General features: G+C 33.7%; 1 protein-coding gene across 2 annotated transcripts in view; it reads left to right on the forward strand.

Annotated features, from left to right (window-relative positions):
* The window catches only part of FANCL (FA complementation group L), an 83,365-nt gene that overhangs the window by 64,124 nt on the left and 3,589 nt on the right, over positions 1–15,652 (forward strand). Inside the window, exons 8-9 of one of the 2 annotated variants that reach the window (XM_065929243.1) lie at positions 12,681–12,831; positions 15,241–15,324. In XM_065929243.1, the coding sequence (XP_065785315.1) occupies positions 12,681–12,831; positions 15,241–15,324 (235 nt within the window). The remainder of the gene's footprint in view (positions 1–12,680; positions 12,832–15,240; positions 15,325–15,652) is intronic. The other variant, XM_065929244.1, reaches the window with a different exon arrangement.

Here is a 15,652-nt window from a genome sequence, read left to right on the forward strand (position 1 = left end):
GTGGGGGGAGATGGTGGTCTTCTTCACTGCCCTTCCTTCTCCTTTTCCTGGGGCGGAGGCGCTAGCTCATGGCAGCTGATGGAGATGAGCGATGCGGCTCCGCGCCCCCCCCCCCCCCCCCCCCCCCCCCCATGTCGCCGCGCCGTGGTACCGCCCTCCCGCGAGTGCGCAGTGGCGCCAGCCCGGCCTCGCCGACTGGTAGCCCCGCCCACAGGAAGAGGCGGGCTCGGGGGGTGGGGGAGCGATCTTAGTTTTTGAATGTTGAGTTTTAAGCCAGCTTTTTCACTCTCCTCTTTTCACCCTCATCAAGAGGCTCTTTAGTTCCTCTTTGCTTTCTGCCATTAGACTGCTATCATCTGCATATCTGAGGTTGATGATATTTTGTTAAGTTTTTTAAAGTGTTTGGTGTAATTCATCAATGACACTATCAAGTCCAGGACTTCTCTGTTGAGATCTTTTAAATACTAATTCAGTCTTCTTACTCCTCATTATTCTATTCAGATTCTCTGTTTATTTGTGGTTGAGCCTTGGAAAGTTTTGTGATTCTAGGAATTTATTCATCGAGGCCATGCAATTTATTGGTATATAATTTTTCATGAAATTTTTCCACAAAATTTCATGAAATTTTTGTCTTATAATTCTTGTTTTTGTAGAATGGTACTAATATCTGCACTCATATTTGATTCTAATAATTTGAATTCTTTTTTTCTTAGTTTATTTAAAAATTTGTCCACATGGTGAACTTTTATAAGAATCAACCTTTGGTTTCATTGATTTTTCTCTTGTCTTTTTATGCTCTATTTTACTTATCTCTTCTCTAATCCTTCTTTCTTTCTTCTAGCTTTGAGTTTAGTTTGGTTCTTTAGTTATAAAGTTAGGTTGTTGATGGTGAGCTTTTTCTTGTTTTTTAATGTATGTATTTATAGCTATAAATATTCTCTTTACTACTACTTTGCTACATTCTGTAAGTTTTAAATGCTGTGTTTTCAGAAAGTTTTTGTCTCTCAAGTTTTTTCTAATCGGGCTTCCCTTGGTGGCTCAGTGGTAAAGAATCTGCCAGCCAATTCAGGAGATGTGGGTTCAATCCCTGGGTCGGGAAAATCTCCTCCAGAAGGAAATAGCAACCCACACCAGTATCCTTGCCTGGGAAATTGCACAGACAGAGAAGCCTGGTGGGCTACAGTCCATGGGTCTAAACAATAACAACAATCAATTTTCTGATTACACTGTGATTTCTTATTTGATCCATTGATTAAGAGTATGTTGTTCAATTTCCATAAATTTGTGGGTTTTCCAGTTTTCTTTCTATTCTTGATTTATAACTACATTCAGTTGTGGTTGGAAAAGGTACTTTATATGTTGTCTGTCTTTTCAGATGTATTCATACGTATTTTGTAGTCTGGAACATGATATGTTTTGGAAAATATTCCGTGTGCATTTGGGAAATATGTACTTTTGTTACTGTGTGGAGTGTTCAATATATGACTGTTAGGTCTTGTTGGTTTGTTGTGTTGTTCAAGTACTCTGTTTCCTTATTTATCTTTCTGGTTGTTCTGTTATTGAGAGTAGGGTATTGATGTCTCACAAATATTATTGTACAACTGTTTCTCTTCAGTTCTATTAATTTTTGTTTCATGTTTTGATGGCTGTTATGAGCTGCATGAAAGTTTATAATTCTCATAAGTTTGTGCTGTATAGAACCTTTTATTAATACATAATGTTCTTCTTTGTTTCTTATAATCTATTTTGATTTTGATTTAAAGTCTCTTTTGTCTCATATTGGTATAGCCACTCCTGTTCTCTTTTGGTGATTGTTTACATGGAATATCTTTTTTCATTCTGAAAGTTTCGTCTCATTTGTGTCTGTGGATCTAAAGTGATAATGTTATCGATAGCATGTATTTGTATACCCATCCTGCCAATATGTCTTTTGATTAGAGTTCAGTCCATTTACATTTATAGTTTAATACTGATAAGGAGGCACTTAATCTGTCATTTTGCTACTGTTTCCATATGCCTTATAGTTATTTTTCCCTTATTTCTGGCATTACTGCTTTAGAGTTCAATTGATTTTTTTGGAGGTTAAACATTTAAATTTCTTTTGTCATATATTGTCCTGGATATTCTGTAGTTGTTTCCTCTGTGGTTACTGTCAGGATTACATTTAACATCCTGAAGTTATAATCCTCTGATTTATACCAGCTTAACTTCAATAATACACAAACTTTGGTCCTTTACAGCTCTATACTGACCCTTATCAATTGTCAAAAATTACATATTTACATAATGTATGTTCAAAACCATAAACTAATAATTCTTTTAAATGCATTTGTCTCTTAAATTATGTAGGAAATGAAATGTGAAGTTACAAACCAAACTTCCTGTTACATTAGCTTTGAGTAGAATGATTCTTAGTGTTAAAACATACTTTAAACTCTTAAATCATGTACAAAAAAAGTGGAGTTAAAAATCATGTCTTTGGTGGATCTCTTAGAGTTCATTGAGCTTCTTTGATGTGTATATTTATGTATTTCATCAAATTTGGGGATTTTTTAGTCGTTATTCAAATATTCTTTCTGCCATTTTCTTCTTCTTCTGGGATCCCACAGTCCATATATCAGTTAACTTGATGGTATCGTACAGTTTCCTTAAACCTCGTGCACTTTTCTTTGATCTTTTTTTCTTCCTAGTTCTCAGACATAATAACTTCTGTTATTTTTTCTTGTGACGAGAACTTTTAGGATTTACTTTTAACAAGTTTCATATACAAGTGTTAATTATATCAATCATGTATATTACATCTCTAGTATTTACTATAACTGAAATTGGAAGTTTATACTTTTTGACCACCTTCATCTGATTTTTCTACCCTCCACCCCCTCCCCTCTAGTAACCACAAATATGATCTCTTTTTCTGAGTTTGTTGTTTGAAGTATAATTGACCTACAACACTTTGTTAATTTCTAGTGCACAATATACAGTGATTCAGTATTTCTATACATTTCAAAAACATCACCGTTGTAAATCTAGTTTACCATCTGTCAACATACAAAGATACTACAATATTATTGACTATATTCCCCACATTGTACATTTCACCCCCATGACTCATTTATTTTGTAACTGGAAGTTTATATGTCTTAATTTTCCTCACCTGTTTCACTCATCCCAGTTGAGCTGCTCTTGAATGTTATAGTCTTTAATACCTGACACTCAGAAGGGGAAAAAGAAAAATGAAGAGGGGGGGAAGGGGCAGTGGCTTAGAATACTCTGCAAGTCATTTTTGCAGGAGATGGAGGGATTTACAACAGTTGAAGGAAGTGAAACAGCAATATCCAACCGCCTCTTTGTCTTTTCCTCTGAGATGAGAAGTGGCAATCAGTCATCAGAGCACAGACACGTGATATTTGAGACACATCCTATTCTCTTCAGTTCAGTTCAGTTGCTCAGTCATGTCCAACTCTTTGCAACCCCATGAATCGCAGCACACCAGGCCTCCCTGTCCATCACCAACTCCCAGAGTCCACTCAAACTCATGTCCATCGAGTCGGTGATGTCATCCAGCCATGTAATCCTCTGTTGTCCCTTTCTCCTCCTGCTCTCAATCCCTCCTAGCAGCAGGGTCTTTTCCAGTGAGTCAGTTCTTCGCATCAGGTGGCCAAGGTATTGGAGTTACAGCTTCAGCATCAGTCCTTCCAATGAACACCCAGGACTGATCTCCTTTAGGATGGACTGGTTGGATCTCCTTGCAGTCCAAGGGACTCTCAAGAGTCTTCTCCAACACCACAGTTCAGAAGCATTAATTTTTCGGTGCTCAACTTTCTTCACAGTCCAACTCTCACATCCATACGTGACCACTGGAAAAACCATAGCCTTAACTAGACGGACCTTTGTTGGCAATATAATGTCCCTGCTTTTTAGTATGCTATCTAGGTTGGTCATAACTTTCCTTCCAAGGAGTAAGCATCTTTTAATTTCATGGTTGCAATCGCCATCTGCAGTGATTTTGGAGCCCCCAAAAATGAAGTCTGACAGTGTTTCCACTGTTTCCCCATCTATTTCACATGAAATGATGGGACCAGATGCCATGATCTTAGTTTTCCTATTCTCTTACCCTGACTTATATAAACTGTGTGCAAGGTGCTCATGTAGTGTGTGCAGAGCTGCCTGTCAGGGAGCAGGGTGATGTGTAGCCCCTGTGAAGCTGAGCTGAAATTGACCAGAGTTGCAAGCCTTCAATGAACTTAAGAGTTCCAGAATAGTTTCTGTCAGTGCATTTGTTGTCTGGATGGGGAGACAGATTCTTACTTTGCTTTCTACTTTGTAATCTACCCAGAATTCTCATCTAATTAGCTTTTTTTTTTTTTTTTTGATGGTCTACAATATAGGATAGCTTCGGATCACATTGGAAGTGCCTATACATTTTCAACATACACTTGACAATTTATTTGCTTCTCCTTCCCAGTCTCCCTTATCTTTTTTATAAGCAAAGTTGCTACATTCTGTAATGTCTACACATGGAGTGAGTATGTTTCATTTGATTTTGGGCATATATACTCTCCACATGTCTTAAGAATAGTAGCAAATCTTTTAAATCATCAGTGGTCAGTTATAGTAAAAGTAAACTATAAGAAGAGTTGATATATGCCTTATGGATTGTATGCCAAGGAACAGTATTTGATTAAATAAATTTAGTTATACCTACAGAAATAGTTGAGAACATCAATGAAGCTTGCAAATAAGAGCAAATGAACTGATATTTAAGAGATTTATCATCTCTTTAAAGATATCTGATTGGGAATATTGCAATTAATATTAAAATTAAATTTCTCTAAAAGTTTAATCTCTTGATATTTCCTTATTCTGTTGAATCTTTTTGAATCCCTCAGAGATAAAGACAAAAATGATTATTAGAGGATTTATCTGCATGTATTATAGGAAAGTATAAAAAAATCAGAATGGAAAGCAACTGTTGCAAGTACCAGAAAATTATGCTATTAATTTAAGTGTCATCAGAGCACAAAGATCACATTCCGGGACTGTGAGAAAATTATTAAAATACTGGAAATAATAGTACTTAAGATGAAGATATTATACTCTAAGATCTGGTTAAGTGACTGACATTATTATATCACTTCAGGTATTATAAAAGTAACAAAATGCTTTTAAAGATAATCATTACATTTTGAGATTGGCAGTGTTCACACTTTTCTGCTTAAGTGCTTTCCTAGTTTAACATAATTTAATAACAGTTATGCGGGAATAGCTAACATCTTAGTTCCCATATATATCCTTTCTCCTTCCTTCTTCAATATATACATATGCAAGTGATAAAACTTTATTCTCTAAATTGTGGGTTAATGAACAGTTACTCTTCTGCCTTTGTCCTTGGTGTTAGAAATTTGGCTATTTTGTAAATTGTTTAGCTCCTAAATGTTGAGAAATACACTACAAATCTGTTGCAAAGAAGGTACTGCTATATAGAGCCATTACTGTCCAGAAATCAGATGAGTGTTTTTTAAAACAGCCTGGTGTGTGCATATTGAGTCACATAGTCATGTCCAACTCTTTGAGACCCTATGGACTGGGTCCGTCAGGCTTCTCTGTCCATGAGATTTTCCAGGCAAGAATACTGGCGTGGATTGCCATTTCCTTCTCCATTTAAATAGTTTTTTTGAGTTATTTGATACACAATAAGCTGAATGTATTTAAAGTGTATGATCTGGTGAGCATTGAGAAATGTTTATATGGGTGAAGTCAGCCCCACAATCAAGATAATAAACATTTCCACAGCAACCAAGTTTCCCGTTCCCCTTTTTAATCTCTCCCTTTTGTTCCTCTTGTCCCTCCTCCTGATCCCCAGGCAACTACTGCTATCCTCCCTAGAGTTTTATGTAATTCTATGTACTTTTCTATGTTAGGTTTCTTTCCTCAGCATAATTAGAGATTTATCAGTGTCATAGCATGTACTAATAATTCATTCTTTTTATGCTGAGTAGTACTCCTTTGTATGAATGTTATGAATAGTCACATATTGTTTGTTTACCTGTAATGGACCTGTGGGTTGTTTCCAAGATGTGGCTGTTATGAATAAGGTACTATGAACATTATATGAATATCATTGTATGAATATATGCTTTCATTTCCTTTCAGAAAATACCTAGAGTTAGAATGGCTAGATCATATAGGAGATGTACAGTTTTTTTTTTCCTTCTTGAAAAATACTGTTAAGAGAGCAAAAGGACAAGCTGTAGACTAGGAGAAATTATTTGCAAGATATATAGATAATGCACATGTGCTTAGAATATACAAAGAGCTCTGAAAGCTCAGTAATAAGACAACAGCCCCAAATAGGCAGAATTTATATAATTACATACACACACACACACACACACACACACACACATATATACATGTTATTTCAAATAATCCCCTTTATTACTATTAAAGCTTTGTGTAAATCAATTTTAAGAGGAAAGTTCATTCAGAATAAGCATGTTTAACTCTTGGAGAATTGACCATATGTCACTTCCCTTTTTGGCAAATGGCTAAGACTTGGATAATCCTTGCTCCCTACTTCACTTCCTTTGCATACTTTTTACTCAGCCTCATGGGTCAGTTCATTTCACGACTGTGTATCCTGACAGAGCACCTCACCTCAGATCTGCCGGTGCTCTTTGCCCAGAGCTCTTGTAACGCAGGGACCAGTGACGCTGTGTGAGCCCCCAGGTGTACGTGTGTATGCAGATCTGGAATGTGAGAGGATTTGTAGCCCCACGGAGAGCAACACGACCAGTCAGGAATGGAAGCCAGGGAATAAATGCTCCTGAATTGTTTTCTTGGGTGGCAGTTCTGAGGAACTTTCTCCATAATTTCTCACAGAGCCACCACTGACCACAGTGACCATCTTGAAAGTACTTCCTTCCTTGAGCTTTCTCTCTTCTCTTGTACTCTGTCCAGTCCCTACTCCCTCAGGCCCTAAGATTCCTTCTAATAACCAACCTATCTGTATTGCCAGCCCTTGCCTCAGGCTTTGCTTTTGGGGGGAGATTTCCAAGTTAAAATTACCAAGGCATATATCACTTAATGTTATAGCTACAAATAAAGATGATGTAGGACAGTGCTCCAAATATACCAGTTAAACCTAGGGCCCACAAATTTATCTTCCTGAAAAAATCCTGATGTTTGCCTTTTGCGTGTTTGATTTGTTCTTCAAGATTGAACAAAACCTTTGCAGCTCTATGTGACCTTCTAAGCGATATAACTTGACAGTTCTTTTAAAAACTCAATTTATTTTAATTCAAATAGTATACTAATCTCTCAAATGCTGTCCTTACCCCTACAGAACTTTCTTTACAGTTGTTATGAGCTTCCTTTGACTTGTCACCACTCTTTGAAAAATTTTATACACCTTCTATATAATAATGGGTCACAGCCACTAACTTCTTAGCTTACACTTGTTAACCAGTTTCTTTGTCAAACATAAAAAACGGATCATTAATGTTTCAGTAATCAGGACTAGCATGTTTTGAAGAATTTAGACTTTAGCATATAAACCACTCATTAGTGAGTGGTGCCAGTGGAAACCAGAGCACCAATTCCTTTCACTGAATATAGTGTTTTCATCTCCTTCCTTATTTGTTGGCTGTATGTTGTGAGAAAAGGTGATAACCCTTTAGGATTTCTGATGTAATCTAGTTTTCTGATGGTTTATTTATTTACTAAATATAAAACAAGAATAATCAACTTTACCTTCCTCTGCTTAATTGTCATCACACTTCCATGCAATGAAAATTGGCAAGCATTTCCAAAATTGACTGTTTCAGTAATATAAATAACTAGTCAGGAGATAGAATATGCCTTTTAATTTTTTTGGTAAGGCCATAATTTGGTGACATTTCCCCAGAATGGTTCATGATCTAAAGGTTTAAATGCCAAATCTCTCATTGTCCCAACAAACTGTTCACAATTGTGTTTATTCAGAAATTTTCAGTGCATCAGCATAGGGATCTCACATACAGACCTCACTGAGATGCCTGTGTACACAATGGTTAATCTTCTGACCTTAGCTTTTCACACAAGAAGATTGGTCTCCATTGCAGAGACTCTCTTCCCTGTTAAACCTACCTGTTGAGCTCCCAATGCATGGGATGTTACAGATGTAGTTTTCCAATGTCTGGTGTGTTTTTTTTTTTTTTTTTTCCCGCCTGTCACTGCCCTACCCCATGTAAAAATAGAATGAAAAATACATAGATAAAATAATATGGTTGGTATGCCATTGAAATGGTGTGTTACAAATCTTTGGAGTAGGTAGAGATATTGAATGTGCTCTTCTCATCTTGTTTGATATTTTTTAAGTTTCTCAGGACTTTTTTAATTAGAAAAATGTTCTAAGAACAAGAGGTTGTTTAGCATCATCACATCCTCTCACCACCACAGCATGGCTTACGTGAGAAGCTTCTACATCATAATCTTGGTTACTGGGGTACGTTTCTCCTCTGTAACAATTTATTGCTTTTGGGATACTAAGCCTTTTCTGTTTGTTTTAATTAATTGTTTATTTTCCTAATTTCTTTTGTCTTACGCCTACAGCTTTTCCCCTCTATTTCTTTTAATCATGTGTATGTGCAGAAACGATTGACATTTTCCTTTAATTAAAGAAACTAATCAGTTGCAGTGTTCCACATGTAATTTTTGAATGTTCATGATATTTATTACTTTTATATTTCTGCTAGAAATTTATGATTTTATAAATTATTTCAAAACTCAAAAGTTTTAGAAGACTGAAATCTTGTCTGTCCCTATATTTTAGAAAATAATAGCAGTTGTATAATGCATCTTTGATGTCTCTCCTTAAATATGTGAGGATAGAAAATGTAATCCAAATATTTTCATCCTAGTATAACAGTTCTTTTGATTAAAGAGGAAATGTTTGTTCTATAGTGAATCATAAATTATTTATAATGTGAATGAGAAAAAGTTTATAAACATACTTTGAAAATAAATGGGAGTATTTATAGTAACTGGCATCTTGAAAGAAAATATATGTACTTTTGAGTGGACAGAATCATCTACTGTATGAATTTTCAAAGTTATATTTGAATTCTTGACTTTAGATCTGAAAGTCACCTTAGAAGTTATCTATGCTGTAGATTCTATGGCACACTTGCATTTATAGACGTAATGTTGACTTCAAGAGGCTGAGTATGTCTAGATCGGATACTTTGTTACCCTGCAAGATTAGAATGGTGATATCTTTGTGAACTGGTTTCTTTTTATCTTTGTATTGGAGATCCTAACATATTCCTGACGCATAGTTGAAATATTAGTTTCATTAAATTTACTATATTTTTCACTATACATATCATGAAATGAAAGAATAGCTGACAGACCTTTTATTTCTACCTGTGCTCTTTTGTGATTATACAAGTAATATATATTATTGTGGGAAGTCTGGACAAGTAGAAAATAAAATTTGTCATTAAAAGGGTCGTTTTAAAAACTATACTACTTAGCGACAGATGAAGCCTTGGAACAAAATCATTGGTGTTGAATCATAACAAGGCCACTCTTGATTATTCTAGAATGGATTAAGGGCATATACCATGGTCCCGTAGGACCTTCAGAATGCTCACATCTTCAGTGGCGTTCTGTAATAAAGCAGTGAGTAGTAATGGGAGGGCTGTAAGAAAGAAGCCACACCATGGAATTGACCTACCTAGTTATTGAAAGAAAAGCTACTTTGGGAAAGCAAACCCACCCCCACACCCCAATCCAGTATACCTTTTTTTGCACCATCCTCTTAAATCTGAGGCTTTGCTCATCTCTGAAACTTTGCACTTAGAAATAATACCTAAACTTATGAGGTGAAGTATTTTTTAAATGATTATGTGAAGTTTTTCTCTGGGAAGCTTTATCGCCTATTCTTTAATATGTATGTATGTATTTTGAAAGTTGATTTTCAGTAAGTAACCTTTTATATTAAGGGTGTTAATCCTTTGTCTAATGTGGTGCAGATCTTTCTGATTTGATAGATTGTGAATTTCTCTAGGTCAGGGACTATGTGTAGAAGATAGTTTACAATGCAAGTAGTATGCATTTTACAATTTGTTGACGGTAGATCTCATGTTTTTTGTTAAGAAAACCCCAAAAGGACATAAGGAAACTTTTAGAAAGTGTTGGCTGTATCTGTTACCTTGATTGTGCTGATGGTATTATGGATATATGCATATGCCCAAACTCATCAACTTGCACACATTGAATATGTGCAGTTCTTTGTATGACAAGTATACCTCAGTAAAACTATTAAAAATCCCGACATACTATCTAGCAAATGGTTTATTATATTTGCATCAAATGGTTAATGACTTTTATTGTAAGCAAAGAAGTTACAGTATTAGATTTACAGAGTACAAAAGTCAATTACAATAGGAGGACTATATCTAAAGGAAGAAAATTCAGTTAGAAGGTTGTTTTAGTAATCTACTTAAAACTATGCTTAGATTCCTGGCTTAGGCAGTAGGACAAGTAGTAGTCCCTTCACTAAGAAAAAAAAGAAAACAAAAAAAACAGGAAGGAAATTCTTCTTTGGGAAGATGATGACCATCTGAGTATGGTGTGCAGGTTAGACAGCCATATAAATAACATCAATATAGAAATGGCTAAGTAGCTTTGGATTCTCTATCTGAGTTAAACAAATTTGTGAATGATCATAGAGAATGTGGTTATTGAAGCTTGGAGTAGTAAATATACCCACAGAAAGTATTTCAATTTATTTTATGTAAACATATCTATGTATGCATATTGATCAATATTAACTGTAAGTCATGATAAAGAACTGTGGTTTTAATCACTGATAACATAAAATATAATTTGCAAGCTACTTGTAAATAATGGTGACCCTAATAAATAGAACGATGAAGGTCATCAGTGGTTATATTTTAATGTCAAATAGTTTAGTTCAATTTAAACAAATATTTCTTGAACAGTTCTTAGAATTTGTGTTGCTTTTATTCCGCGGTAGTATCACAAGGACAAAAACATCACTTTGAGAACTGCACTTAAACTGTTTATTGTAAACTAGAAATCATAGTATCAGGTTTTTAGAATACAAAAATCAATTGCAATGTAAATAGTGGGCTTTATGGAAATGTAACTAGAGGGGGAAAAAATCCAGTTGGAATGTTGACTTATGTGGTTTTAAGAGAGGGACTGATATGTTCAGGGCTATATTTTAAATAGGGTACCCTGCAGGATGGTAGATGAAGTCAAGGATGGCAAATGTAGATATGGAAATAAGAATGATGGATTATTTTGATAGTATAATACTAGGATAATTACCAAGTAATGGTAAATATGGACTTAGGTCTCATGTTAGCTTTTGAACTTACTAGGTGATAAGGCTGGAAATCTACAAGGGTCAAAACTGGTTTCTTAGTTGGGTATATAAAGAAGGATGGTGTGTTCCGTGAAAGAGGAAATAAATAAAATAAAGATATCTCATAGTTTAAAAAAAAAAAAAACCAAAAACTTGGGAGTCTGGTTTTCTGATTTCTGGATTCTGGCATATAAACTTGTAGATAAGTATGGTATACTAGAAAAGAATAGACATCCTGCCCTCAAATTCCTAAAAGGTTATTTTTGGACATTAAGTTCTAGTTCCTACTGTTTTTTTCTGTGTATAGAAGGTTAGAAGAGTTGAAATTACTTTTGTGAATCTGAGCTATGAATCCATCTACATGTAAAACCCTGCTGAAGTGAGATGAAATGGATTTTTCTTAAGTACATAAGTACAAAATACATTTTTAAAGAAGTGAGTTACTTCTTTTCATCTTACTCAGGGTGTATCATATTCTTAAGTTATTTTGGATGAGTACATTTGCAGTATTTTTGGTGATTTTTTTTTATTTGAAATTAAATAAAATCCCTAATTCATTTTTAATGGTTTTAGTTTTGATTGCTTCTTATATAAAATATTTAGTAAATAGTTGTATCTTTTAATCATACATTATTTTATGAGAAACTCTTGACTTTGAATCAGGTAACTATGAATTGATTTTTAAAGTCAGTGACGGCTTTAATTCTTGTCATATAGTGAAAATGTTAATTCCTGTAATGCCTGAAATACTGAATTCAGAGACTGGCTAAAAATTTAACATCAAAAGAAATCTTGTAATTTCTGTTTGAATTCTTTAAAAATGAGGAAAGCCTTTTCATAATTTATGTCTAAAAAATTAAGTCTGCAAAGTTACTTATTAATAGTGTATAAAAGTAATGTAATCAGATTACAAATAGAAGTGTAAATACAGTGCTTGATAACTGGGTAAAATTTTTCATATTAAAAATTGTATAGACTGCTAAATATATATTATATACATTAATAGTTTAAACATACCTTGTATTAATAATTACTTTTCCATACATATAGTACAAAATTAATCATAGTAAAAATAAATATGGTTTTAAAAAAGTTTACTTGGTAAGTGCACAGTTCAGTGACAAAGAATTCTGTTAACAGTGGTGAAGAGATACGAAGCAGGGAGAGTTAACTCTTGTTTACCAGAGCCTAGTTTTAGCTGAAATGAAACAGAGCTTAAAACTTGTAAATTGAGTTGTAAATGGAAGACTATCTGCTATTGATAGTCATGCAACTTATTCATCTTTCACTTGTCTTTTCACAGAGCTCCTTAATAAGCATTTATACTCAGTTTTTGGCAGCAGTGGAATCACTGAAGACATTCTGGGATGTTATGGATGAAATTGATGAGAAGACTTGGGTACTTGAGCCAGAAAAACCTACACGGAGTGCTACAGCACGCAGAATCGTATTAGGTAGGGTAAAAGAGGATTAAGGGTTTTTTTTATTTTTTAAAGGTGTTTTGAGTATATTTTATATTACTTTGGAAAAGGAATCTAAGATGACATTGGATTTTAGTTGAGACTTTTTTGTATGAGGGATGAACTATGATTTATTAGTACATATTTAAATGTAAATATTTTAAGTAGAAAGGATAAGTACTGAGGTGTTTCATTATAAAAGGTGATGATCTAATCCATGGATGTAGCATTTGGAGATAGCGTTTAATTAGCTTTTAATTAGCATGGAAATTATGGAGTAGATTTTTTTTAAAACTTCCATTACTTGGGAAAAGCTGTTAGAAATAATGAAGTCTTCATTTGTGAAACTAGACAAGATTAGTATGAACAAGTCTGGGAATATTTTCTAACAGAAATATAGAGGAGAATAAAAGAACCTGAAGTGGGCCATGCATGCCATTGAAGAGTAAAAAGAAAGCTTTACAAAATAATAATTGAATATATTTTAAATATTATAGCACTTAGTATAAGTATTATATATTAATAATATTAAGTATTAATAATAAATTTTCTTACTATAAATATATGAAATTAATAAGATAAGGAATAACCATAAATATCATCCTGGCAATATTACCATATTCTATTTTCTATGAAATTACTGGTTTATATATTATCATTATGAGCGAGCAATACATGAAATCAGTTTTAAAGTTCAACCTTTCAAGATTTTAGATGTTTTAGAACTATATTTGAGATCACAGTAAATAAACTATAGTTGTATGAAGGATATTTTGATGTGAATCATATCCAAATTACTGAGCAGCTTGCATAGTTTCTACCCAAGCATAATAGATTATCTAGGTGGGGAAAGGGACACGTTACTACGAGAAGTAAGAGAAGTACAGCAGTTCTACAAATAGTACTGTTACTTACTGAGTTTGAAAAAGTCTTAACAGTATTTAAGTTAGAATAAGTAACCAAGTTACAGTATATTTGTGAACAAGTAGATATTAAAATGAAAATATTTTCTCCAAAGAAGTATAGTATTAATGGCCCCATTATATAATTATTTCTCCAGGTTATGATTAAATACAATTTTTACTTTATTTCTCAAGGTTCAGCATAAACAACCTTGGTTTTATTCACTTTCTTTATATATTTACGTTTTAGCTCTGTTTTTTTTCCTTTAGGCATTGGTTTGCCTTTCTAGGACCAAGTTTTCAGCAAATTAATCAAAAGATTCGATAGTATGACCATTGTTGTTAAGTGAAAGTAGTTTCTGCAGCCATTTGCAGATGATATTGCTAAAGGCTAACGTGAAATTTGTGTTCATGGTAAAAAATGCATTAAACAGTGAGATTATAAGTTAACTTTGTAATTTTGTTTTTCTTATTGACTTACGGTACTCATTTTTTATTTTACTTATCTCTTTTTGCCAGATCTGTAATAATTGTATTTATATTGTTGCCAACTTTAGCCAAAGGATTATCCTACAGTGTATAGAATTTATCAGGACATTTTTACCATAAAAATGAAATCCAAATTAACCTTAAACAATTACACTGTATGTCCCTTCAATAAAAATAATAAAATTTCTGAAATTTGTACTATGGTATAGTTAAAATTTATCAAAGAATGTAGTATCAAGTAGAAATTGCTTACTTCTTAGATTACATGAACTGTTAGTTGTTTTTGATACTAAATGAACAGTTTCCAAACATTTAATATGAATTGAACCCTTTGTTAGCCTACATAGGAAATCTTCACATGGAGAAACAATGTTTGTATAAAATTCAAATCTTAAACATTTATTTTTACCATTTATTGTATTTTTAGTCTTTTATGTTCTTTTCAAGAAAGTTATAGAAGTCATTTAGAGTATTTTTCAGTTTGTAACTTGCAATTTTTTATATTAAACATCTTTATCACTCCATAGAAAATTATAATTCAAATTTTAATGGAATTCCAACCAGAATTCAGGTGGCTCAGTGGTAAAGAATCCGGCTGCCAATGCAGGAGATGTGGGTTCAGTCCCTGGGTTGGAAAGATCCCCTGGAGGAGGAAGTGGCAACCACCCCACTGTTCTTGCCTGAAGATCCCATGGACAGAGGAACCTGGCAGGGTCTTCAGGGAGGGTCGAAAAAAGTCAGACAGAACTGAGCGACTGGGCGCGCACACAGCTTATGAATTGGCACTGTCTTTTGAAACTTAGGATCCCAAATCTTTAGTCATGGTCAAAGTTTTAAAATTACTTCACTTCTTTTAAATTATGAATTAGTAATATATTTGCTTTTGTAAAAAACCATATAAAACAATCTTTCCTTGGATATACAATGAACTAAGTACCCAGACAAATTACTCCTTTATATTTTTTTTATGAACCATTCTATTTCTAAAAGCTTTAATACTCTTTTATTCTAGGGAATAACGTTTCAATAAATATAGAGGTAGACCCCAGGCATCCCACTATGCTTCCTGAGTGCTGTTTTCTTGGTGCTGACCATGGTATGAGATCTCAGGTTTAAATGTTTTTAACAGAATCATAAAATCCTTGTCCACTACTGTAATTAAATATTCTAATGTATTATTATACTAATGGTAAATATCTTAAATGAAAATGTCTCATTGTGAACTCTGTACTTCTGTGTTTCTTTTATATATATATATATATGATTTAGATTTTCTAATCAGATAGTTAGGAAACAAAATCCTGTAATTAACAAATACTATGTATATTTCAAATTTTGTAACTGCATGATGGTAAATGTTAACTTGTGGTAATCATTTTGCAAAATACCGATACCAGACCATTATGCTGTATACCTAAATATAT

Source organism: Muntiacus reevesi, chromosome 3, assembly GCF_963930625.1.
Source record: "Muntiacus reevesi chromosome 3, mMunRee1.1, whole genome shotgun sequence".
Taxonomy (NCBI): domain Eukaryota; kingdom Metazoa; phylum Chordata; class Mammalia; order Artiodactyla; family Cervidae; genus Muntiacus; species Muntiacus reevesi.